Raw genomic sequence first — 26,981 nt, forward strand, 5'->3', positions numbered from 1 at the left:
AAGCGTCTGCACATGCGCCCTAACAGTAGCAGCGCCACCGTAGCAACGTGACGTCAGGGCCGCGTATTGGTGTATATCGATCGTATTAACCACATGGTTCACTCATCAGTGAAACATGAAGTTCAGCAGGGAAACACTTTCCCTTTAAAGCCTACGCAAGATAGCAGAAAGTGCATGCACAGAGAAATGCTCGAACTTTGAGAAATTGTGAACATGCATTCCACCCGCAGGCTCGTTTATTTGTCCTCCAGTCTCAGGCTTTGAAGTAGCTCGTGCATGCTAATGAGGCAATTCTTTGAGGCGAGCTGCATCTGCTTGCCCAGTTGGTCACAGCCTGACGCACCTCCGACTGGCATCTGAAAGTAATGTAAACAAAACCGAAAGTCACATTACATGTTCTCGTAAAATAGTTTGTACAATATCTATCTAGTCAGTAAACCCTTTTCAAAAGTATATCAAGCAACAATGGCTGTCAGTACTGCTTGCTCACGAAGTGCGTGACTGGATCTGAGTTCTCGCTGAACGCTGACGCAGGGCTCGCTTTCAGTATATGCTCAGAGTATGAGAGCAAGCAATGGCGGACAGGCGTCCGCACTGAGGTTGGAAAAGGGTCTATTGACTTAAATTTTATGAGTGACCTAATATTTAAAACCATCTACCTTCTGCAACGTTCACATTTTGAAAACAATCACAAACATTTATCAAGGCAATACATCACCGCATGACGGAAAATACATAACATACAACTTTCGTCAACTTACATAGCATACAACTTTCGTCACCACGGGACGTCTCTGCAGTCTCCCGGGACGCGGACCTCCCACGTGGTCACATCCCGGTCCAAGCATCCCTCTCGTCCCGTTTCCCAGAAGAACGCAGGAACAGGCAGCTGTCCCGATCATACGCCGAGACCCAAACGTCTCCACTTGTCTCCATCGTTCGTTAGCACCCGGTCCGAAGGCCGAGGAAGCGGGCCCCTTTTTCTCAGCGGGGTGTCAGGGGGGTCAGCTCCCGCTGTGCCGGGTGGCCCGCTCGGCGTCGCTCGGAAGCTGCACCCCACCCACGCCGCGTCGGTCGGCATGTTCGGCGGCGCCAGAATGCCGAGCCCGAGGCTCTGGTCAGTCGATGGGAGGTCGATGGCGCTGCCAGGAAGCCGAACCTGCTCTCTGGGTGGCCGATCATAATAGAATGCATCCACCAGGTGCACATTGAAAGTCGTTTATTTAGATTTAAAATTAGTTTTCTTGTACTTTTCAACGGAAGACTGGTGATTTTGAGGTTAGGGTGCAACATGCAACACATTAAAGCTAGAAAATGAGCGCTGAAATTTCGTTTCCCTACACCTTTAATGGAAGTGTAGCCACATAATCTTAGTATAGTATAATTAATAAATTATTCTATGCATGAACAGAAACTTTTAGTTAAGTAAATCATCCCTGCAGTCCATTAAGCACAAAATTTTTGTTTAGACTAGACAAATGTAAACCAGAAACACTCAAATCCTGGAATTCATAAGGAAATTACTTTATTTGTGCTTACTGCAGACTTATTTTTCGCGGGATCCATATTTCGCAATTAAGGTCGAAGCTGAAGTTTTGAAATAATTTGCGGGTTCTAATTTTCGCAATGCAGTGGGATCTCCATACAGATTCCAATGTGTTTACACTTTACCGGAATTGTTTACAGGACCTACTTTTTCAGCAATTGTAGGCGATTCGTAAAAACGATTCGACAGCAATCTCAACCAAGCGATTCGACAGCGACCTCAACCATGGGGTTGCTGTCACGTGCCTTGCTTCGACGCTCTTATTGGGTCGGGAAGGCCGCAGCCTCCACAGCTCGTCAAAATATCGTGAAACACAGAGTATAGTTGCTGCACTCGGAGTAAGGGTAAAGGATCGCAAACTCAACATGCCCAGCACCTGGAAGAAGGCATAGGACATACACCTCGAGGTTAAAGGGATACTGAACTGAAATTTTGAACTCAGAAAACAAGGCTGGACAGATAGGCGGGACGGGGCAAAACCCAAAAACATCACTCATACAGCGATATCTCTAACGGATCGCCATATTTTTAGAAAAGAAGTGCCCGGCCGAGGAGGCCGACGAGACAAGGCACGTCACGATTCTTATTCCCTCTCATCCTCGCTACGTCCCGTGTCAAGCTGGTGAACCGAAGCGAGGAGGAGAGAAGCGACGCCGCTTCCCCTCATTCTCAAATTCTCCCGGAGGACAGTGATGTCAAAGACCTCGCTTGATCGTGCCCTTCTTTTCCAAAAGTGCAGCGATCTGTTTGAGATATCGATGTACGAGTAATGTTTTGGAGTTCGTAGAGTCCTGTTCAACGCTTCTAGAGCTTTATTTCGCGAAATTCAAATTTCGGTTCAGTATCCCTTTAACAAGCCACACGCCAGATAAGGTGCTCCATCTGTGTTTAATGGTTCCAGAAATCTATCGATGCCCTTGCACCAGCGGAGTTGAATCGTTCATTATGAAACGCAAACCAACAAAACTGCAAGATGTTTGGCAAAAATAGGTTACAGCCTGTGCTTTTGATTTGGAACTTCAGAAAGATGAGCTCAATTCTCTGGAAATTAGAAACTATGCATATATTCTGAAAGAATTACTGTTCTGCATTTCAAGGTTGTCTCGTTAAAATAAACAAATAAATACCAGAAAAAAGTGCTAACCTGATATGCACCTATGAAGTCTTGTTTTGGCTAGCAGTGACCGGCCCTGGTTAGCAATGACTCCATGTCCCCAGGATTGAAATGATGGTTAAGTAACGTCCACCCCTTATGCACATTTTGGTACAACTGGAAGAGACAAAACATCTTGTTAAAAATTACCAATCCTTTTCACGTGCGAATTTTGCAGTTCATGCTTTCTGAAAGTCATTTCCCACAATAGTGTTAAATTAGAACAATGAGAGCAAAGTTGTTTCAGTAAAGGGCCCCTGAAAAGAAAAACAAATGTTTTTTTTTTAAACAGACTTGTTGGGACACACGCGTCAAATAATTAATTTTACGTGAAAAAAAAAATTGGTCAGAGCAATATTGACGGCGCGAGATGCAATTTAGTCGGTAGTCACCTCCTTTCCACCTGTTTCCTCTGGGCACTTCGAGCGAGTAGAGGAGAAGGAGATCAGCTTCGCCTTCGTGTTGAGGTGGCGAGAGCGAATGACCATTCCGGGACGTGATGGACTTTGCGCGCAGAATTTAAAATAAATCTCTTGCCGTCAATATTGCTCTAAAAAATTAATTATTTTCGCATAAAATTTATTTTTTGGCACGAGTGTCCTTATCAGACTGTTCAAAAAACTTTTTTTTTTCCAGGGGCCCTTTAAGAGGTGTTTGCCTGATATGCATCAGTGGAATCAGGTATTGACTAGCAATGACTTATTGCCCCCAGGACTGAAGTGCTGTTTCAGTAAAGTGCCGTTCACACTCTTGTGACCGAGTAAGACCGAGAGAGACCAGACCGGTTTTTAAGCCTTTTGCGAGTTCTTAGGACGGGATGCGCCAGAACGCAGCTGGTCCTAAGAGATCGTAAGTGGCTTGAAAACCGGTCTCGTCTCTCACGGTCGTACTCGGTTGCAAGAGTGTGAACGGGCCTTAATGCTTCCTGCACAAAAAATTCAAATGTAAAAACACAAGCCCCAAAATGTTTGTGCCATTCTGCTCCCCCTACTTTTTTGTGCATTTTTTTTATCCCTTGGCAAATCCTAAAGATTTCAAAATGCTTATCCTACATCCTTCCGTTAGACTGAGTGGGTAACCCGGAGAATTCATTGTTTGTGAGAACACTTTTCCATTCACCCCATGCTGTTCTTGAAAGCAGAAACTCCTCTCTCTTAACCACAGTCATTAAGCACCCCAGGCAGCACAAAATTTTGGCCCGACACTGGCCAATGCCTGATTTTTGCTCGGCACCTGCCTGGCCAGCCCGGCCACTGGAAAGCAGCTGGCCAAAGGTCCCCAAAAGATCACTATTAAGTCCCCGGCCACAGAGTCTTAGTTTTTCCATTGGCAACCAATCACCAAATTATGTTCGGGAAGGGCTTGGCCACCAAGTCTTTGTTTCCTCCCTGGTCACCCGCCTCAAAAAGGTGACCAGCACTCATCCGGCCAATGTTCACCGGCATGAACTTGGTCAATGAAGACAAAAAAGTGCCCGGTAGAAGGCAGAGTACTGATCGCTCTTTTCATCCCCGGCCACCAGTCCTAAAAATATCCTCAGCACCTGTCCGGTCAATGTTGACTGGCAGCAACCTGGTCAACGAAGACAAAAAAGTGTCCGGTAGAAGCCTGGGACTCACTACTCTTTTCATCCCCGGCCACCAGTCCTAAAAATATCCTCAGCACCTGTCCGGTCAATGTTGACTGGCAGCAACCTGGTCAACGAAGACAAAAAAGTGCCCGGTAGAAGCCTGGGACTCACTACTCTTTTCATCCCCGGCCACCAGTCCTAAAAACATCCTCAGCACCTGTTCGGTCAATGTTGACTGGCAGCAACCTGGTCAACGAAGACAAAAAAGTGTCCGGTAGAAGCCTGGGACTCACTACTCTTTTCATCCCCGGCCACCAGTCCTAAAAACATCCTCAGCATCTGTCTGGTCAATGTTGACTGGCAGCAACCTGGTCAACGAAGACAAAAAAGTGTCCGGTAGAGGCCTGGGACTCACTACTCTTTTCATCCCCGGCCACCAGTCCTAAAAATGTCCTCAGCGCCTTTCCGGCCAATGTTGACCGGCAGTAACTTGGTCAACGTAGACAAAAAAGTGTTCAGTAGAAGCCTGGCTATTGACCACACTTTTTATCCCCGGCCACCAGTCCTAAAAACATCCTCAACACATGTCCGACCAGTGTTGACTGGCAGTAACTTATTCAATGATGAAAAAAAACTGTCTGGTAAAAGACTGGGTACTGACCGCTCCTTTTATCCCAGGCCATCAATCCGAAAGATGGTCACCCTATTTGGCTTGTTTCAAATTGGTCAACAAAAGAAAAAAAGTGTCCCATAGAACATGGGTGTGCGGAGTGCTGCTTTTATTCAGGACCACCAATCCTCTCTGGCATTACATTGCCCATTACAATACAGTACACAAGCCACAGGCTTGGTAAGCAATGACTTCCACTTGTTCTGCAAATATTAAGTCTGGTCACATGTAGGTGGCTACATATTTGCCCAGGCCAGGTAAGACTGGCCTGGGCAGTCTTACCTGAACCAGAATATGAAAAAAAGCTTTCTCTGGTATTCTTTTGCCAATTACAAAATTCTTCATAACAACAGCTTTTCTTTAATCACAGATTTCTGGCCAAGATAAAACCAGAAAACCTGAAAACAAACACACAATAAGCACATGTATTTCATAACCAAAACCTGGCTGGCAGTATTGCTATATCAAATATAACAGAAAAGTTCTATCACTTAAAAACCAAATTATATAAGCTACAGTCACAAAATATTGGGTGAAATCACGGTCAGAAGTCGGGTCTCTCTCCACCTGAGGAAACCTCAAGGTGACTGGTAGCAGTAAGGACGTCGTCAAATGGCTACAAAAGAAGCACATTGGGCTATTGGCAGCGCGTGCAGAGCAAAAAAACAAACAAACAAAAAAAGAAGCTCTCCTAACTAAGCCATGGTTAAAAATATTGGGTGAAAAAATGGAGGAAAACACATATCCGACCCTTCGAGACAACGAAAGAACTTTATCGAACGAATCACACTTCCCGCCGTGGTAGGCCGACGTTGTCACAATCACGAGACCTACACTCGTCGTCGAAAACACGCCGCTAGCTTTTTGAGGGGAACGAACGGCACAATCGTACTATACACAGTGCGACGGCTTTGTCCCGATCACGATATCTCTACACGTCGTCGAAAACGCACCGCTTCTTCTTCCACGGCACGATCGAGCACCAGTTGCACAATCCTGCGCACCTTCCTTCAACTACGTCCGACAGGCGTAGCGTAGTCTCGCTTTGCCCAGCTCGAACACTCACCGCGACGCCGCGCAGTTGACGATGCGATGCAGTTCTCACAAATGCTCTCCCGTGCACGAAAAACACAAAACAATCACATGCCGATGCCTCGGTTGATTTGTGGGCGTCTAACTTCGTTGAATGTCTCACGTGTACACAGATTTCCACTGACCCGTCACATAGGGTTACGTAACTTTGGCTACGGAGGCCAAATAAAACGAGATGCGGTGCTTCTTCTTGGCTCCGTAAGGTCCAGAAACATACACTGATCTATCTTAGGTCCGGTCCAAGGCCAATTGTCCGGTCTTCGACATACCTTTTCCGATTTTCCAACGAAAAAAACTAAAAAAAAAAATAAAAAAAAAGGCGCGCTGCTTATCCCTGCTCACCGAGCAAACATACAAATGAAGCAGATGAAGCAGATGAACCGGAAGTGATCTCGTCCCAGCAAGTTCCGCCAGTTCCGCCATTACTTGATTATGCATACCCACGACCCTGTACACCGACTGCGTAGGGTGAACACGAAAACTGGCGACTCTTGCATAAAAGAGAAGTGACGGGTGCTTTAATTAAAATATATTCATGTTCGTCCTAATCCCCGAAAATCTGACTAGGTTCCCTGCGCGGTGATAGTTGTCCGCCAGGTGGCGCGAACTACCTCCCATTGCAAAAAGAGAACTTATAATTTTATTATTCACCCATCCACTCGATCGTGTCGCGCTGATGCCGGTGCAATGGCCGGTGCAGCTGGCTGATGGTGGACTCATCAGGCCTAGTTCAACTTCAAGCGGTTCAAGGCGTTCAAGGTTCGACGATTTGAGAAGCTTTGTTATCGGTTTGTGCACATTTCAAGCCACCCAAGATAGCACGCGGCGGCGTCCAGAGACAAGAGGCCATGAATACGCTGATCAAGGAGTAAGTCCATTTTCTACTCGGTGTTTTGTTTTGCAAAGTGATTGGAACACAATGGGCATAGGGTTAGTAGTAACGGCTCAGTTGACAAGCTCTGCATTAGCGGTGCTTCGGAAAGGCGGCCCCGTCCGTTCGTGCGAGCGTGATGACGCTGTCGTCGCAGCCCGCTTGGTTCGCAAGGTCGGGGAAGCTCGGGCCACTGGCTTGTCATTGCAAAATCAGGCGGTCGGCGGCATGTCAGCGGCATGTTAGCGGCTCTTGTGCACTTTTTAGATTCTGCTGATTGTGTGATTGTTAATGGGAAGTGGGGATTTTGCCGGCAACCGTCATGACAAACCTATGAAAAAAAAACTGTCGCGAACGCCGAACTGGCATGTTGTTTCTTGTATAACACGAATCGTAAGAGTAGAAGTATCCGAGCCGGCAGTAGCTGAGGAGAAAGAAGAAGACGCCGTTCCGAGTGGACGTGTTTTCATGTTCTCCGCCGAAAGTTCCAAATCGGCTTCTGGCCGAGTTATTCCGTCCACATCTGAATCTTCTTCTGCCAACAGTATGGATACGTACCGTATTCTGATGCCCCGTTTGCCTTCAGGTAACGTCGTTCTCAATTCTCTGTTCCTTCACGCGGACATGGCTGCCCGACCATATCGTGCCCCGGATTTTAGGGATGCCATCTGTTCTATTATTGACCCAAAAGATATTATAAGTCTCGGACAATACCAGATGTCACACGTGTGGATGATCACGTGCACAAATGCTCTAGCAAAGGCCAAACTGGCCTCACGCGAGGAGCTTACCGTAAAAGGGAAGAGATGTCTCGTCATCGATCCCGAAACGAAAGACGTCAAGCTTAAGTTGATGTGGCTGCCGAGCCACATCGAGGATCGAAGAGTTGTGGAAGCGTTTCAACCTTACGGAAAGGTGATCTCCATCGAGAGAGAAAAATGGAGGGTCCCAGGGATGGAAACTATGGAAACCATGAATAGACACGTAACGCTGTCGCTAGCAGAGGGCGTGTCCTCCTCCAAGATTCCCTACCTTCTGATGGTCTTCGGATGTCAGTGTTTCGTAATCCTGCCGGGCAGACCTCCGCTCTGTCTCCGGTGTAACAGGGTTGGCCATATTCGCCGCTTCTGTCGGATACCGCGATGCTCTGACTGCGGACGCTTCGGACATTCCCCAGAAGACTGCGTACTTACGTACGCAGATAAATTGAAGCAAGGAACTACTCGTGGGGAAGAAACATCGACGGAGCTCCTCATGGACGTCAGCGAAGTGGTTGAGCCCACGGGTGAGATCCCTCCTCCCGCTGATTATGAGGGCAAACCAGCTACTGACCAGTCACCTCCTGAGCCTGAAAAAGAAACACAAGAAGAGTCTGGCCAAAAGGTTCCACCTACCCCTGGCGTGTTGGTGTGCTCGGGTTCCTCCACGACGGGCGAAGTGTCACCTGACTTTCCGCCCCTGCCTCAGGTACCCGTAGATGAAAGCAGCCTACCCACGACCCACAGCACAACTCATGACACGACCGACAACGACTCCCGTGACACTACCCTTGAAAAACCAACCTTGACTGCGCCTGAAGAAAACGACGTGCAGGAAATACCATCCCAGAGCCTGGTTCACCAGGAACCACGTAAGGATGACACGCCTGGTGACGGCTCATTTGCTCGATCAAAGCTCCTTGATCGAAAGCAGGGAGGCAAGCGCCAAAAGCCTTACACCAAACATGGAACAGGTTCCACATCGTTTAAAAGCATCCCTGTGACCGATCATCCCCAACCATAGACTGTCATGAGTAGCGCCCTTCCACTTCGAGTGGCCACCCTAAATGTTAGAGGTTTAAAGTCTAAAAGAAAACAGCATCAACTTCTCCAGCTTTTACACCACCAACAGATAGACATCCTTGCTGTGCAGGAAACTAAGCTTTCAGAAGAACATGAGACCGATGTTGCCTTGGAACCTTTCCTGGCTGATTTTGAAATTTGTGTAAGCCATGCTTGCGGCACCTCAGCAGGATGCTTTCTGTTCCTGAAGAAAGCTAGAGACTTTTCCTCCATTTCCCTGACCATTGATCAGGAGGGGCGCTTCATTTCCTGTGACTTAAAGTATGACGGCGAGGATTGGCGGTTTATGTGTGTGTATGCGCCTAATACAGTATCGGCTAGGAATGTGTTTTTTTCTTTCGTAGCTCACCATTTGATAACAGATAGGAATATTATTCTTTTTGGAGATTTCAACTGTGTATGCAATATCCGAGATCGTTCGCAGCCAACGTCAAGGTATGATTCAAGCGCAACTGTGCTGGGATCAATCGTTGCAGACAACAATCTTGTAGACATTGGTGACCACAAAAATGGAGACTTGCATTACACACACTTTCAAAATTCAGCACATGCTCGCCTTGACAGAATTTACGTTCGCGGTGAATTATTCGCTAAAATTAGTGATTATAATGTAAAACCTATTTTCTTTTCTGATCACTGTCTGGTGTCAACATGTATTGGGGAGAGAAAACTGTCATCTTTTCGCCCCCAATGGAAACTTTGGAAATTTAATGTCACACTCTTATCAGAGAAACGTTTCTCTATTCGCATTCCGGATATTCTCTCATCTGTGCTATGTGTCCCGATGCTTTCCATCTTTGCTAAGTGGGATATGTTTAAACAAGACGTAAAGAACTGGGCTATAGAGTATTCTAGTCTTCTTGCGTTTGAACGAAAGGAAGACCGACGAATACTGCTTAACACACTTACTACATTATATGAGCTGGAATCTTTGCGTCCAGGAACTTACACAGAGGACATTAATATAACCAAGGCACAGCTACAGCGATATGATGCAGAGAAGTACAGAGGAGCAGTCATTCGTTCGCGATCGGAGAGGTTTCTGCTAAAGGAACCCCCTTCGCGGCGATCTTTAAATGACGAAAGAAAGTACGCGCTATCAAAACAAATCCTAGCGATTGACCACGAGGGCAGTTCCGTGTCTGATACCCCCGGCATCTTAGACGTCTTTCTTGAACATTACAACAACCTCTTTGGTAAAATAATATCAACAGGAGACGAGACAGGCGCAGAAGAGTTGCTTTCACTTTTACCAGTCTTATCAGAGGAAGAAAGAACTATGATAGACGGTGACCTAACATTAGAAGAAGTGCGAAATGCCATAAACGCACTACCCGCGAACAAGACACCTGGTCCTGATGGTCTGGGTGCAGAGTTCTATAAAACATTTATTGACTTATTAGCTCCAGTGCTGCTTGATGTATTCCGCTTCGGATATAAAGAAAAAATGCTTCCGCCTACTTTTTACCAAGGACATACTGTCTTAATACCAAAGAGCAAAGACGAAGCAGTGTTGAGAAAAGTTACAGGCTACAGACCAATATCATTATGTAACGTTGACTACAAAATATTTGCAAAATTACTCACCGAAAGAATTCACGAGGTAGCTCACAACTTAATTGGAGAACACCAGACTTGCGGAATACGGGAGAGAACTATTCAGACTAATGTGCACATTGCCAGGTCTGTACTCGACTGTGTGACTGAAGGCAATGACCAAGTTGCATTAGTACAAATCGATCTATCAAAGGCCTTCGATAGAGTCAGCCATTCATTTTTGTTTCAAGTCCTTGCCCACCTCAATATCGGAGACACCATCCTCTCCGGCGTTAAATTATGCTACAAGGACTGCTCCACCAGGATCATAGTTAATAACACTCTCTCCGATCCCATTGCTATAAGGTCTTCAGTAAGACAAGGATGTCCTCTATCTCCTCTTCTATTTGCCTTATACTTGGAACCGCTTTGCCTAAGCGTGCTGACAAACCTCAATATTCGTGGGTACCAATATTGTTTCTCCGAAGTGAAGTTGTTGGCTTATGCCGACGACGTTGCCATTTTTTGTGCCGACAAAGACAGTGTAGAAGAAGCTCTACGCGTAACGCAGAAATTTTGCACAGTCACCGGTGCGTCGGTCAATAATGACAAGTCCAGCGGATTTTGGCTAGGCATGTGGGGAACAACACCATCCAAATTTGCAGGGATCCACTGGAATCAGCCATCAATAAAATACCTTGGCGTACCCCTAGACCAGGCCAGGAACAGTGGGCTATATTGGACGTCAGTTGCCACAAACATTAAACGGAAAATAGATGCCTGGAGGGTGCGAAACCTTTCCATTTTTACTAAGGCTGCCGTGTGCAATATTTTCCTTACGTCTAAACTTATGTACGTGTTACAAGTCCTCCACTGTGCCCGCCCACGTATACAAGCGTTCCATCGACTTTTCGCGACTTTCATTTGGAGTTCCTCGTGGGAACGGATGAGGCGAGACAATTTATTCCTCCCCCTTGAGTGTGGAGGGTTGGGCCTTGCCCACTTATTTGTCCGTCAACTTGTATCTAGATTATTTTTCTTTAGGAATATCAGACATCCGCTACTGGCCTCGCTAGTTCAGACGAAGCTTGCGCCGCATTTGCCCTTTTTGATAGTTTCAACGACGGATGACGTTTCGTGTGTTCTAAGAGGATTTTGGAAAGAAGTTGTAGACACGTTGTTGTTTTTAAATGTCCGGTTTTCTTTGGAATACTTGTTTAGTGTTTCTAGAAAATGTTTGTCTCAGGCCTTAGTTGAAAATTTTTTCCCACTACCGATTTATAGATCAAGGTTTAATGACAGCCCTGGACAGGATGTTTTGAAAAGAGTTAAAAAGATGTGTGTATCGCCTATTGCAAAAACATTTTTCTTTCAATTACACACTTCCACACTTCCGGTTAAAGCGTGGCTACAGGAAAGAGGGTTTTTCGTTCCATGGTCTATTAACTGTCGATTATGCAACAAACCGGAAACCATTGAACACTGCTTCATATACTGTAATGACGCAGTGTACTTTTGGGACGTTCTCCAACGAACACTGAAAAAGGATATCGACTTCACAGAACACAGTATACGATTTCTCCCCGTTGAACAACATGAAGTTGTCCCTTACGATTTATTTATGCTTCTTGGGCTGCATAGCTTGTGGAAGTGCCGGATGATCGACAGAAATGCCCAACAGCCCCGGACGACCAGATCGCTTTTCATTGAAGAGATAGCGAAAGTGCGAAGTGTGTACGAGGCCCGCCCACCGGTGCCAGATTGGTTTAGCCTCTTTGATGCGTGCTTAAACCTACCGCACTTTTAAATTGTGTAAATATGTAAATATCGCTGTTTATGCGTTGGGTGAATGGTAAATTCTAGCCAATGTAACCTTTTACCTTGTACAGAACTACTAAAGATGTGTGTTTGTCGCCCAACGTGATTCACGTGCGCGTGTGTGAGATTCTGGTGACTGGTGGCCTGTGCCCGTGCTCCATGGGTTAGCATGTGTGGGTGGGACTCTACGTGCCATGTTGTGTGAGGTGGACTGTGACTTTTGGACCTTTTGTGTTATATGTGTGTGTACTGTTGGACTTGGCTGAGTAGCTATTAGTAAACTTCCATTTATTAAAGAAAAAAAAAAAAAAAAAAAAAAAGCCGGCAGTAGCTCAGTGGTAGAGTGTCCGCTTTTCACGCAGAAGTTCCGGGTTCGATCCCCAGTGGGTATACTTTTTTTTTTTTTTTTTTTTTTTGTCAAGCTTTTTGCGATATTTGCACATTTTCTTTTAGACAATTATCGCTGAACATGAATATATATTTTATTATTTGTTTCCACCGATAATTGATATTTTTTTTATACTTAATGTTTTAGTGATAGTGCTCGTTTTTATAATTGATTTTTTAGTGGTAATTGATAGCTTTTTGCGATATTTACACATTTTATTTTTGACAATTATCGCTGAAAATAAATATATTTTATTTTTTATTTAAACCGATAATTGATTTTTTTTTATAATTAATATTTTACTGATAATGTTTTTTTTTATAATTGATTTTTTACTGGTAATTGATTATATCATATGCGTGAATGACGTTTTAGCGAACAACGCCATTTGAGTGAATAACGGAGGCGTGTCTTAACCCACTCCCCAGCACTGCACTCGCGCCGCTTTTCGGCGGCAGTCTGCAGCTGCTCGTTACAAAAATGTTAGCTTTCGATTGTTTCGATCTCGCCCAGAAGTTCGTTCATTTCTAACTTTCAATGAAAAAACGGTTAAAGTGCGGGCGAGCTGGTGTAAGTTATACATGACGATTGAAAACCTGAGTCTGTGGTTGGAAAACGGAAAAACGTGATGTAGAAAGTATGGTGCCTGGATCGCGTCTATGACTGGTGTGTTTAGCGTCCTATCCCGCCCATACATCAAAAGTGGTCCCGAAGTGGCAACAGATGACGTCACAGAAGCCGGAGTGTCATGCTGTTGACTGTCGCGATCCTGGCGGTGGGCCATAGAAATGCTGGCGAAAAGCACAAGCGAACACGAGTGTCGCTGTCGTCACGGCGTCCCAACTTGCAGCTGCTGTAGCTTCCGTGGACTGTCACAGTGGAGAGCGACCTGCAGCAGGACAGGCGTCGCCACATACACCACAACTATTGGGACGCCACCAGGTTCGCGACCAGCGACAGCATGACACTTTTATGACGTCATCAGGCGGAAGTCGAGGGACCACTTTTTTGGACACGGTAAACACACCAGTCGGAGATGCGTTCCTGGCACCCTAGTAGAAAGACAAAGTGACAGAGAGCATCTCTTCCATTTTTTAACCACAGTCTCAGGTTTTCAATCATCATGTCTAACTTTCGATTGGTGTTTCTCGTTCAGAAGTTCATTTGCGTTACAACAAAGCAGCTGAGTAGTTGGGCAGTGAAGTTTCGACAGGGGCCTTTGCTTGGCACGTAGCCAGGTTTTTTTTTTTTGGGGGGGGGGGGGGGGAGGGGAAAGGGAGGAGGAGGAGCAGGAGAGGAGGAGCGCGCCCGCCCATGACAAAATGCTGTATGAGGGGGGGGGGGGAGGTCCCAGGAAAATGGAAGATTGCGGGGGGGCCCTATGGTCCCCCCCCCCCCCCCCTGGCTAGGTGCCTGGTCTTTGCACCCCAGCCTTGCTGTGTCAACATTAACAGGGGCTGACAGTAAAGTGGCTAAAGACTTCTTATTTTGGCTTGAAATAGATAGCAGAAGCATCACAACATCAATTGAACAACATCATCATGAACCTATGCCCTAAACAGACCTCTTGCTTCGCTCCTAAGTGTAGCGTATTCACTGTTCAGTCTGTGGTCGCGTCTCGTGAGTGACAGTGAGCTCCTTTTTCAAATCGTGCAACGAAAAGATGTCACGCGCTGCGGGTCAAGTGCAGACGTTTTGCGTCTCGCTGAAAGTTAGACGTGCCTGTTTTGCTAGATGTATTTATTTTGGATCTCTGCTACAGTTTTTTGTGAGTTTAGTGCATTATGCTTGTATCAGAAACCTGCATTTGTAAGTAACTTTTTTAAAAATTTGTTTAGCGGATTTCTCCATCCAAAAATAAACAAATCTGGCAGTGGTTTGTTAGTGGTTGCTGGCGGGGCCCCCAACATTGCCCAAGCTGTCTAAAATAGGTTCTAATATTCTGGTAGAATGCATATTCCACACTTTTTTCTCTATAGCTACCACGTCATGCACTTTAGATGAAGGGAGCGCATACGTCGTCTCGGAGTGTTGGCTGGTGAGGAAGCTAGAGCAAGTCGTCTCCTACTGGCCACCTTACAAGCAAAAGCAGCAGGTCCTCTGTGCAATTTAGGGAAAGAACAGATTACACTGACTTGGTCGAATCACCCAGTGAAGATTCTTCACTCCTACATTAGGTTGGCGATTTTTTTTTAAATTGAGCGTATAATTGAGATGATCGTTTCTCATGCAGCCACACTGCAGCACGCTTCAGACCATCTGGTCGCAGCTGCCTGAGCACCCAATTTGGACTGACAGACCGGATGTAGCCCCAAGACAGGAAAGGGCGAGGAGGCCTGCTGGCCATATGGACAGCGACTCTTCGGACGATGCCTCAAGAGAAAGAGTGTGTCCCGGTATAAGGCTGTTCATTATAAATTATTATTCAATGTGAATCAAAACTTGCATGAATAACTTTAGCTCCTTATGCAATTGTAAAATTGCTAAATAGTAATAGTCAGTAACAGGTCAGTAACAAAGGGCAAGGGAAACGAAGGCTGGATAGGAGAAAGCAGACTGAAGGTAGAAGAGGTTTTTGTCCTCTCACCTTCAACACCCCATCTGTTTTCTCCTTTCCCACCTTCGTTTTCCTCGCTCTTTGATCTTGATTTATCACTGAGTGTAGGTCAGTCTGGTTAGTGCACGCACATTGTAAAATTCAGTAGTTAAAATTGAAAGAATGAAAGCACGAAAGATGTATACAGACAGCTGAGAGCTGTCAGTTAGCAACATTTAATTCTGGATGGAAAATTTTGTGCAGTGCCTGAAACAACCAACAGTGGTTCAGCCTTGAGCGAGCCTCCCCTCTGAGCAACATGGAACTGTCCGAATCATGTACTGCGCCCCTTTCGGCCACCGCCTCGGCCATGCGCTCTGAGTAGGTATTTCATATTGCTGCAGACTGTACCACATCAGTTAGAATTGCTTGTCCTTGAAACCTTGCAAGCCAGTCCCCTAGTTTCCCTAGTTACACGTACACTTTCAACTATCGTTGAGTCTACGACATTTATCAGCCTCAACTTTGACTGAACTCAACTCAACTCTCTAGAACCCAGTTAAAGCTAGCACGAAACTGGTTCTTGTGCCGTGTGATCAGTCTAATTTTTATAGTAATTTACTCGGAGACACACGTTTTATTTATTTTAAGTAGATCATACTATATGTTTGATACCTTGTTGCTTTTTAGCGGCATTTACACAAGTACCAAAGCAGATTCAGGGCTAGGTTGCACATCATTTAGGCTAGGTGGTGCAAGCTACTGCCCGCTATGATGGGTGCCCCACTACTATTTGTCTATTTGTGCAGCAGATTCCTCCGCCATTTTTGCTCGTTTGGAATCTTGCCGGCTAGCCGGGATGCTATTATTGGCAGCTCGGACGCCTAAATTTATTCCTTCCCGAGAATTCTGCTGCTACGATTCTTTCTAGACGCCTCCCCCTGCATTTCGAAACAGTAAGTGCCTCACAAACAATGGTTGCTGGCAGCGGTCCCGCGAACAGGTGCCAATTTACCTTCGTTGGGGAAGTCCGTTCGGTTGAACTGAGGTGGGGGAGCTCAGTCGAACTCAACTGTCATTAGCGGCTCAATGACGGTTGGCGCTGCCGTGTAACTTTGGCTTATCGCGATGGACTCGACTGTTGTTGGATTCAATGGCAGCTGAGAGCGCCCGTGTAACTGGGTACTAGTGCACTAGCTGTCCAACGAAGCTTCCAGACAAAAATGTCCCCAGCCTGCGCCCTGGGTAGTTCTCTCAGCCATGAAGTGAACAGGTGTTGACCATGGGTCCCCAAGAAATGTCAGTAGTCTATAATGCCTTGTTGGTGGTCTTTGATTTCTGACTTTGTTGGGCTCAATCTTTCATACTTTCAAATATTATATACATAATCTATTTTCACTTACGTGGTACAATCGACACGGCGAGGACTCGAATCCAATCACGAAGCCTGTGATTGGATCCGAGTCCTCGACGAACTCTGACAGAGCGCTCATTTGCAATATGACCTAAGTTCACGCCGAACGCTGACGCAACTGCCGTGTCCATTACATGCTCAGAGTATGTGAGCAAGCAATGGTGGCCGGGTGTTGGTACAAACTTTTGAAAAGGCTCTAAAAACAAATTTATGAAAGCTTTTATTTCAGACGACCATGCGATTGAGCTTTTTGTTCGCTGTTCTAGATAGCTCGGAAATTGGCACTCTGAAATAAGAAATAAAAAAAGTGCCTTAGTTGTTCACCATACCTCTAACACAAGAACATTTGGGAACATGGTGCTTAGATATGCTGTAGCTTTGGGTCAAGCAATATGGCCTATTCTAGGCTCTAGGCCTGAGGCCACAGATGTGGCCTCAATCCAAACATTTTTGTCATCAGAGTTGTGCATTCTTGCGGTAGGATATTACAAAAGCAGTCTGCATGAATTGAGCGTCAGTCCTGCATTCCTTTTAATGGATTGCCAGAGAAGTGTCAGAAATGTGGGTAAGAGTTCATAAGTCCTACCTTTGTTTCAGGGAGCCATTGCAAAGGCTACACTGTAAAAAACACTGCTTACATACCTATAGTTTTTGTAGCATTGTTTTCTGTATCTACAAAACAGTTTCACTCTTTCTGATTCGGTCTAAGCATCTCTCTTTTTTCGTGTTTGAATGTCTTCTACTTCAGGTTCAGTCCTGCCAGCTTATCATGTATCAGGTTAGTTCGGGCTCATTATGAAATATCTCAAGCTAATATAGCTGGTCCCACTTTCAGAACACATTCAATTTTGCTCTTGGTTTTATCTCTTGTGCACTCCTGCTTACTTGAGGCCGTCTTTTTTTTCTGCTCCCTACAGGGCTGAAGAGAGCCGCGTCTACCACAACCTGGATGCAGGGAACTTCTCCGAAGGGGTGAGAACATTTATGACATCTTGGCTTGTTAAAGAGCACGTAAACAGAGGATCGGGATTGGCTGAAGTGTGATATCGTTGCTTGCTTTTTAATAATTTCTGCAACTCTGCATGCAACACCAAAGATAGTTAATTTTGTAATTTCACGGCATCCAGTCCACAGATAGCAGTCGATGCGGAATGCTAGCCGTGGCTAGCTACTAGTTCAAACTTTTCTTGGAGGAAGCAACATTAGTAACCTCATATTAATGTCTTGCAATTTCAGCAGGATGCCCATGGTGCTATCGTTTTATCCATGCATGTTTGATAAACAACTTTTTCATCAGTGCACATTTTATCAACACTCATTACGCAACCTTAACTGTTGCGATGTTTGATTGGCACCGTGATAACAAGCTACAATTCCAAACATGCCGCGCATTGTGCAGTCACCCCTTGCTTTGCAAGGGGAAAATAAATCTATTCTTGGGCTTAAACTTGCAGTGAGCCTTCTTAGAAAGCTATGCTAGCAATCAAAAGGGCGGATACGGGGCGCTGTTGGCCGAGCTTCGATGCTAAAGAGGTCTGGCGATATTCATGTTAACAAAAATCAATTTCAAGGCTGTGATGAAAAGGAAGCTATCTATGAAATGTGGCAAGATGTGTTGCTGAAACAGACAGTCTTCATCGACAAAGCAATTTGTCGGTGAGACATTCTTTGATGAACTGATTGCCACCAGGGGGTCTAGACAACATCTGAAATCTCTAAGGCCTGCATGCTTCAAATTTGACAGTGCATAGGTAGGCCACTGCAGTGCACAAATTGAACACCAGTGCCGCATCTGCATTCGGCAGGGTCCTTGGTAGAGTTAGAAAGGGTTGCAAAGTGAACAACTTTCGAACATTGCCATGGTTTGAATTTACAAAGTTGCTTTCGATGTTGATAAAAGTAGAGTTCAACAGTTTCCTCTTTCTTTTTTGCAATTTTGATTCTAAAAATATTTGAAGATTTGAAATTTCTTGGTTTAAGTTAGAATTATTCGAAGATTAAGAGTTTTGTTCCAAGTATAAGTTTGTAAAGTTAGAAGTCTTCAAATCGCACGAGGGTCCCAGTTTCGAGTGATTTCTTAATTTTCTGATGTGTGAGCTCTGTTTAACTGAGTTTAAACAAAGCTTGCGGAAATCAGAGATGGGTACAGCTGTTGCTACCACCAGATAGCTTGCTGCATTTGCTGGGCAGGTCGGCACTCGGCCACTTAGCTTGCCTCTTTGAGCTGTGAGTCAGTCTCATGCGACAGCAATTGCTATCTGCACAGTTCAAGCGTGGTTCAAGCGTTGAAGCAGTTGCTATGTGTTCTGAACATGTAGGTACCGATTGAGTCCTGTTTCGTTAGAAGTTCCTCAGATCAAAAGTTTAAGCTTCGTCAAACTTTTGGACTTCACGCGTTCGAAGTTCGACAAATCTGTAGAGAAATAATGACTAAAATAGTCGAATTTTTTGACATGATAGGTTCAGTGTTATATTTGTTAGTGCCAAAGTTAGAAAGGTTTAACATCTTTGAATTCTTCAGACCTCAGGTTTGGAAAATGTTTGCTTCATCTCTAGTTCTTGGTCTGATCAGTGAGAACACGAGCCCCAGCCGAATGCTGATGCAGCACTCGTGGTCTCTCTGCTTTGTGCTGGCCTATGTGTCAGCATATTTGAAGCAGGTCAAAATGCTTTAGGGGGGGGGGGGGGGCGAAGAAGAGAGGAGGTGCCTGCAAAACTAGAATTTCTGAGTGAGTAATGACCTGGCAACTACTTAGTAACCAATTTTCTGCATCTTATTCCCACAAGTGAGAAGCTAAGACTAATTGGTGTGTGGTAGAGTAGAACCGGATTTGGAAGGCACAAAAGGGGGCCCTGATAAGAGGCGAGCTTCTTCTTGCCCTCCTCCCTGGTGGTCATCGTAGCGCTTTCTGAATGACGTCGCGTGCTACCCATGTGTAGATTGAACTACCAAGAGCGCCGTTTTGCTCTGCAAGCTGGCTTTCACTCAATGCAGACAAGCCCTTGAGGGAAAGCCAGCTTGCAGAGCTGGCTTTCCCCCAGTGCGCCTGCTGGCAATGAGGCCGCTTGAAATAAAAAAGCCAGCTTGTAGAGCAAGCTGGCTTTTCTCTTTCAAGAGGTCGTGTCGACCACCCGGAAGAGAAGAAAAAATTCTCTTCTGTAAAGGGTGTGGGGAGAGGGTGAGCGGGTGAGACCTTGAAAAATGAAGAAACGGCCACTGACTATCCGCGTGACGCGTCCCTCGTGACATACAGACGCTCCTTTGAGAGCAAACAACTTTCCTAAATGTGGCGTTCTTGTTTGTTGTCAAAATCATTAGAACTTTTATAGACACACACGCCTCCCTGGCGTCACGCAGCTGCGGTGGTGCGGTCGACGGCACTGCGCATGCGCAGAAGCCTCAGTTCACTCGAATTCGGTTGCTGCGCGTGCGCAGTGCCCACACCTGGTGTGGGCAAACGCGGGTTTGTTAGTAAACATTGTGTCGGTCTATATCGAATTACTGAGTATGTCAGACTGGTAGAGAGTTTTTGCGAGTTCAATAAACGTTGTTGACTGTAATTTTATGTCTAAACTCAATGCTTTTTATTTTCTCAGCTGCCAGCAAGGCGAAGTATACGGACTTGAGCGAGGCGACGGTTCAAGATATCGCAAAGAGATGGCTGTGGTCATTTGTCGACCGTGATGGTGGGCGAAGCAAGAAGCAGGATGAAGAAATGGAAAAGGTTAAATAAAAATAGTCCCAGAAAATCCTCAGCCTTTTTTGTTTTAACAATACAAACCAGTTCTCAGTGAGTTTGTGCATCCCGACATTTGATCTCAAGTGGTTGATCTTAACTGATACAGCATCCACAGCTACTGCAAAGTGTGCAGGCAAAATGTCAGGCACAGGCTCTTGTTCTGCAGTGCGTCCATGAGTTAATTGCAGGGCTAACACCTAACTGCAAGTCGCTCACTAATGTGCGACCTGGGCTGTAGGGCCAGCACCCAATCGCAAAGGTACGGCCTATGATTAGTTGCGAGGGATCGGCCTGTGTCCAGCTGCATGTCATCGGCCTGTGCCCGGTCAAACTTCTTCGCCTAGCACCTGACATCTAATGTACGGCTGATGCCCAGTTGCTTAACTCCGGCCTGCCTCTGATCACAGGACACCGGCCGATGCCCTGTTGCCAAACTTCGGCTTGCTTTCGGCCACACGGCATTGGCCAGTGCCCAGATGCTAACCTTCAGCCTGTGTCCTGACACAAGTCTTCGGCCGGCCTCCATTTGCTAAACTCCGGCCAGCTTTCAATCGCAGGTGATTGGCCAATGTCCTGTTGCGCAACTTCGGCTTGCTTTCGGCTACATGGCATTGGCCAGTGCACGGATGCTAACCTTTGGCCTCTGTCCATACCAAAGTCTTTGGCCGGTCTTTATTTGCTAGCCTTCGGCTTGTGTCCTGCTACAGGTCATCGGCCAGCCTCCAACAGCCAGTCCCCTCAAGTCTTTGGCCAAGGCCCACAGCCATGTTCGGGCATAGTAGTTTGTCCAGCCTTAGGCCGGAGGAAATGTGACTGGCCAAAATGCTTCAGCCATTGCCCGGCCGTTCATTTTGTGCTGCCTGGGACTTTTCATAGACCATACACAGGAGGTTGGCAATCCCAGCACAAGCTCATGTCTTCACTTTGAGCATGGATTAAGCATATATAACTAAATCTGAGACACCGGAAGAAGGAAAAAGGAGGACACAAAAAAGAGGACGACACACATAATGTCTCGAACACAGCTGCAGGTTCATACTAAAACCACACCATTTTATAGGGGTACACCGCAGTCAATGCCAAGAACCCTCACACTAAGTAACACCCCCAGATTGTCAGCAAGGGGGAAAAAAGAACTGCCCTCAACGTTCTCACACTTGCCAAAGTGAACCCACCGACTAACAAGTAAAAAACAAATGCAGCTGTGGTTGAGACGTGTTGTGTTTGATGTTCTGTTTTTCGCGTCCTTCTTCCGGTGTCTCAGGTTTAGTTACGTATGCAATTCACCACCCTTGCCTGTACTTATACTCTTCTCTCAATTAAGCATACGCCTGCAATTCGTAATATCTGATCTATGGAAAGTCTCTGATCCACCAAGCCTTTTCCATTATGAGCAGGCATTATTTATAAAAACCTCCATTCATTATATTGTTTCAGAGAACAATTGTTCTTTCTTAATTAGGATCAACTGATCATATTAGGATAATTTCCAAATAATGGCAAATTCACATGATACATCGAATTGCAATTTTCATCCGTGCACCATTTGTCAAGTTACCATCATGTAGGCTATTCCTGAGATTTGTCCCTCGTCCGCGGACACCCATACTGAAAGGGCTGAGTGCCTTCTTAATCGCATATTTTTGGCAAGTGAGTAACTCGAAAAGCGTTTTTATGGTAGAGTAGCAACAGCTCACGAATATTTTTGTTTTCAAATCAGTCAAACAAAGAGAGTGGATCATTGCTTTGTCGCGCCACTCTTAAATCTCCACGCGTGAAAGAAGCTGCAAGAACTTTGCCCGGCTGACACGCCACAGGTCCTGGTACTCCTCCGGGTTGGTGTCAAGAAGCTTGTCAAAACTCGCCTAGCATGCTGCAATCTTTCCTGCAGATCCACCCAGTTTTCCATCCAGCAAGACCTTTCTTATGGTTTCTGCTGCAGAGTGGTGCACAAGCGAGCAGTGTGTAAAGGCCCGTTCACACTCCTTCGACCGAGTACGACCGAGTACGACCGAGTACGACTGAGAGAGACGAGGATTTCTTAAAACTTCTTAAATGTTTTTAGAATGAGGGAACACACTGGTATTGTGGCGCCATCTATGCGGTGACCCTGGAACTGCATTTCACAAGAGGGAAGGTTTTGCGGGATTTCCGAGGTCAAATGTGCGTAATAACCATAGAAAGGCTCGTTTATAACATTGACAAAAGTTTTTCGAGCCAAGAAAGAAAGGATAATGCGCGAGAAATAAAACAAAATATGCCGGACCGCCGAGTTTACACTGCTTCCCAATAGATGGCGCCAGTGTGTTCTCTGGTTTAAGAAGTTTTAAGGAACCTAGGTTTAAGAGGTCGCAAGAGTGTGAACGGGCCTTAAAGGTATCTCTAAATGACTCTCCGCGACCCCAGGACTTCATCGCTATAATGCTGAAGCCTCCTGAAGCAGGATCATACTTGTGTCATGTCGTTAGTAAAGTAAGTGACACTTCGCTCTAAGCCTGCCACTATGTTTTAGCCCACTTGGTATGTAACAGCGGCACACAACGATTCCTTTTCATGATAGCACCGTGATCCTAGTCACAAACATCACTTCTGCTCTTGGAAAACAGTGCCACACTGCGATGTAGGCGTTTTGCAAAATTGCAAGGCTGCAAATAGGTATATTATGTCCTCGCTGTCGCCTGCTCGTCTCCTTAGTGTGGATGCGCTTGAGGGACTAACGTTCCATGGACGTCTTGTCACGCGATAACCCCATCCGCGGATTAGCACGTCGTGTAAATCAGCCATAGATGGACTGGGGAGTCTGCAATCACTTAACATTTTTGTTGACGTTGCCTGCACGTCATGAAAATGTGTTTCGTATCCAATTAGATATTCTCGAACAAGGAAACTGCATAATGATGTCGCACAATATTCACCTTAACCACTTAACCGGTTTTTGTTTTACAGTTTTTCATCCTAATTTTTTTTTCCCTTTTTTAAAACCTGTGCGGCTTGGGCCGCACGTGCCTCCACAATCGGTCGCCATCCTTAAAAACGTGTACAATAAAAAAAATGCGTGCTGCCATCTCTCAGCTGCACCGCAAAATAAGCTCGGAGCGGGCCTGGGACGTCCAAAACAGCCAAGGGGCAAGGTAGGATGCGTGGACATGCTACATTCCTCCTAAACGCCTAGGGAACGGCTCTAGGTGGAAGAGCTAGGCTTGGTTAAAACAGTTAAAGGACACATGCAAAGAAAGCAAACTTTTTTTTAAACAGCCAGATTAGGAAAAGGAAGTCATAAAACAAATTTACTACGAAAAAGAAAAATTTTTAGAGCTATATTTGCGGCGCTAAACGAGTTTGTAGTTGGCGCCCGCGGGCACCGCGGAGAAGTGGCCTTTACATGGTACCGTAAAATACCGAGCAAGCGCCCACTCAAACTTTAGAGATAATCGTGAAAAAATCGGGGATGGGCCCTTCTTCGCTCATCAATTTTACATATAAATGTACTCTGTGTATTTTCTCAGATCCTACAAATTTGGGAATGGGCGCTTAGTGTGGTGTGGGCGGATGCACGGCATTCTACGGTACTTGCACTCTTTCGGATGCTTCGTATGGTCTCGAAAAGTTACTTATTCATCTTCGTTTGAAGTGCAACAAAAAACAAAGATTAATACGTTACTTTTAGAGCCCAAAGGAAGCTCATGAAAAAGCGCAAGCAGACGTGATAAACCTGTGCACCGGTAAGATGACAATGGCGGCACCCCAGAGCACACAAACTTGCACGGCGACGGCGGCGCCGCCGTGGAGAAATGCATTGGAGCGGCAGCGCACAGCGCTCAGCATGCGGCGGCAGCGGGTCTCCGCGGTTTCGGCGACACAGCGCGGCGGTGCACAGGTCTAACACGTGACGAGCGACGGCTCTCACGGGCGCCAACTACAAATTCGTTTTGCGCCAAAAATATAGCTCTAAAAATTGTATTTTTTCGTTGTAAATTTGTTCTAAAGCAATCTTTTTCCATCAAGGCTGTTTTTAAAAAAAATATGTTTTTTTTCCTTTGCATGTGTTTTTTAAGGGTTTAAGGAGCTGCAGTACCTTCCATGTCATTGAATCTTATGTAGTAGTATATGATTCTAAGTCACAAGACTAGGTTACAGAAAGTAACAAGAAAGAGGAAGACAGGACGTCGTATTGTTTCATATTCTAATTTTTTCATCAGTCCCGTATTAAAAGGTTTTCATAATAAAACTTGCACTTGTATTTTATCTACACTTCTCTTTCTCACAACGTCCTGTCTACCAAATGGACCAGCGAAGTAAGCTCCCCCCCCCCCCCCCCCCCCCAAACATACACACAACGCACAATTGAAATTTCTGGACACAATATTCCATGAATGTATTGGGCATCTGAACCAAGCTGAAGAAACATTTTTCGTCTGAGGAAATAAAGGGTTACAAAACTGAAAAACATAGCAGTAGCATACTTCTCACTTTAGCACGTGTAGAAGAACCATTCACTTCTATTAGAAAGGTAGAAAAGACAAAGGCTCAGGTTACTCACCGACAGCAACTACCAGGAAAGCAGGGGGGGCATGATTGTGGAGGCAGCTGGTCTCCAATGCTTGTGCCTTTCTGAAAATTGGAAGTAAGACTTTTAAAGCAAAATGACCCCAACTATTGCCACAAAACATTCTTTCATTCCATTTCTCATACCAAAAAAGTTGGTATGAGGAACTTTGCCGGGCTGACACGGTGCAGATTCTGGTATTCATCTGCGTCGAAAAGCTTCTGTCAAATCGTGTCTAGCACGACGGAAACGCTTTGCACCTCCAATGAACCGTTTAGCCAGCAAGACCTTTCTTGTAGGGGTGTTGCAAACCAGCCGACGTTCGAGTTTGACCAGGTTCGACTTTTTCCAACTTCTTGCGAAAAGTTAGAAAAATGTTTGACTGCTGTTCGCAAGCGCGACATGCTGGCCAGTTGGCTTCGGATTGGATGGTGATGGCTAAGGGATGAATTAAGGGCAGCACCTCTTGGTTATTCCAGTTAATACAGTACAAAAAAGTAAGTTATTAACTTCTTCAGTAGTTAGAGTTAGTTTCCTTTATTTGCAACTGTTTATAAAATTAAAATAACCTTTTCAGTGAAAACAAATTTTTTTAGACCTAGACATGCTTGTATCATGGTATTGCCACGCTGTCCACAAAGTCGAACAAGTCAAATCTGGTTAAAAGTTTCGAAGGTTTGTCGAACCGGTTTGACACAGTCGAACCCCAAATGCTCGACCTAAAAATCCGGTTTGCCAAAAGTTTGCGGCACCCCTACTTTCTTGTGGCTGTGGTGTATTGAAGGCGCAAGCACGGAGTGAGTGAAGGCGTCTCCAAATGCCTCGTGGCGAGCCCAGGACTTCGTCGCTTCTACGCCAAAGTCTCCTCGAGTAGGACTACGCTTGTGTTTTGATCATGACTTTGTTTAGTAAAGCTAATGGTGCTTCGCACTAAGCCTATCATTGTGTTAAGTCTCCCTCTGCATGTAACAGTGGCGCAGAGTTCTTTTTTTAAAGTAGAAAATGTTGATTTCGATTTGTGACAACTGCGTCACAGTGTGATCGCACAATGTTAGAGTTTCTCAGCAGTGTGGGGCCGCGAACATGTTTGGTACGTCCTGCCTGTCGTTTGTGAGTGTGCTCCTTTGTGTGGATCAGTTCGTCGTATGAATCAGCCATCAATGAAGAGTGCTGTTCATTTTGAACTTGATATTATATAACTAAGTAGCACCATTTTGTAGGATGGATAACCCGCCTAAAACCCCCTGATGTGTTTGTGTTAGTTTTGGAACTGGCGTGTAAGTGCCAGTGCACGAGGCCCATGCAGCACTTGTAAGCAAATGGCAATATAGCCCTGAAAGGAGAGGTACTTGGAAGTGAATTCTTTGCAGCTCGGCATAAAGCTATCACGCCTCTGCCTCCTTCATAAAGTCGACTATCATTGCCCCGACCTCAAGAACTCTTTGTTATCACCTGCGGAATGAACATCATCTTGTATTTCGAGTTCCACAAACGCATTCAATCAGTCTTTCCTTTCTCAAGCCATCTGCGACTGGAACAGCCTACCATCCACCAACGTAATCCAATAAGTATTTCTGGCAAGCTTACGGATTAATTTTTCTCGGTAAAAGTATTTTATTGCCACTATGTATGATTAATGAGCTTCCTTTTCTTGTTTGTCTTGATTTGTATAACAATGGCATGTAAGTGCCAGTGCACGAGTTGCACACTGCACGAATCCTGACCATGCCCTTAAGGTGAAAATAAATTAAATGAAATGATTGGCAACACAGCACTCACACGTTGCACATGTCTCTCGCATTCGCACAATAGAGGCTGAACTGCATGTAAGCGGTTTAGCAAGCAACGAGACGAGCAACTGAGACTTGTCACTGTAGCTCGGTTTTTGGATTTCTAGAAAATGTCGCTCAATTACTTGACTGCTTGCTCCCGTCGCTTTCAAGCGATTACCTTGTCGCGAGACTGACTGAGTGATAGCAAAATGGTTGCCATTGCTTGTCTCTTCGCTCGCTCAATTGCTTACAAGTATTTTATACTTTTTGGCTGTTGGCGCTTGCAAAAATGTAAAGCGTGAATTTTATCAAAGGCTTTGTTCTCGCTGACTCTCCGACTGCTGAGAAAACTTTGGGTTCCAATGAAATAAGACCACATGATTTCTTACTTTGCTTATGAACTGAGGAGGAAAGCTGAGGAGGCAGCAGCTTGAAAATCAGCTTATGGTCTCCTCAAGTTGTTTGGAACACCTTTTTTTCTGTTTTCT

General features: G+C 45.4%; 1 protein-coding gene and 1 long non-coding RNA gene across 2 annotated transcripts; one reads left to right on the forward strand and one right to left on the reverse strand.

Moving 5' to 3' along the window:
- Positions 1-205: 205 nt before the first annotated feature.
- Positions 206-798, reverse strand: LOC121837578. The gene is made up of 2 exons (XR_006078221.1): positions 762-798; positions 206-356 (listed from the first exon to the last, which is right to left on the reverse strand). It is a non-coding gene; the product is annotated as an uncharacterized LOC121837578 (long non-coding RNA).
- A 9,919-nt stretch (positions 799-10,717) lies between these two features.
- LOC115311474 lies at positions 10,718-12,086 on the forward strand. The gene has a single exon (XM_029970145.4). The coding sequence runs from the start codon at positions 10,914-10,916 to the stop codon at positions 12,084-12,086; it is 1,173 nt and encodes a 390-aa protein (XP_029826005.2). The 5' UTR covers positions 10,718-10,913.
- Positions 12,087-26,981: the final 14,895 nt, after the last annotated feature.

The sequence above is a fragment of the Ixodes scapularis genome, unplaced genomic scaffold, assembly GCF_016920785.2.
Source record: "Ixodes scapularis isolate PalLabHiFi unplaced genomic scaffold, ASM1692078v2 PGA_scaffold4__175_contigs__length_147842914, whole genome shotgun sequence".
NCBI classification, from domain to species: Eukaryota; Metazoa; Arthropoda; class Arachnida; order Ixodida; family Ixodidae; genus Ixodes; species Ixodes scapularis.

Bases quoted from the DNA above. Each gene is read 5' to 3' on its own strand.
- LOC115311474 (XM_029970145.4), top strand. From the start codon at position 10,914: ATGTGGGGAACAACACCATCCAAATTTGCAGGGATCCACTGGAATCAG.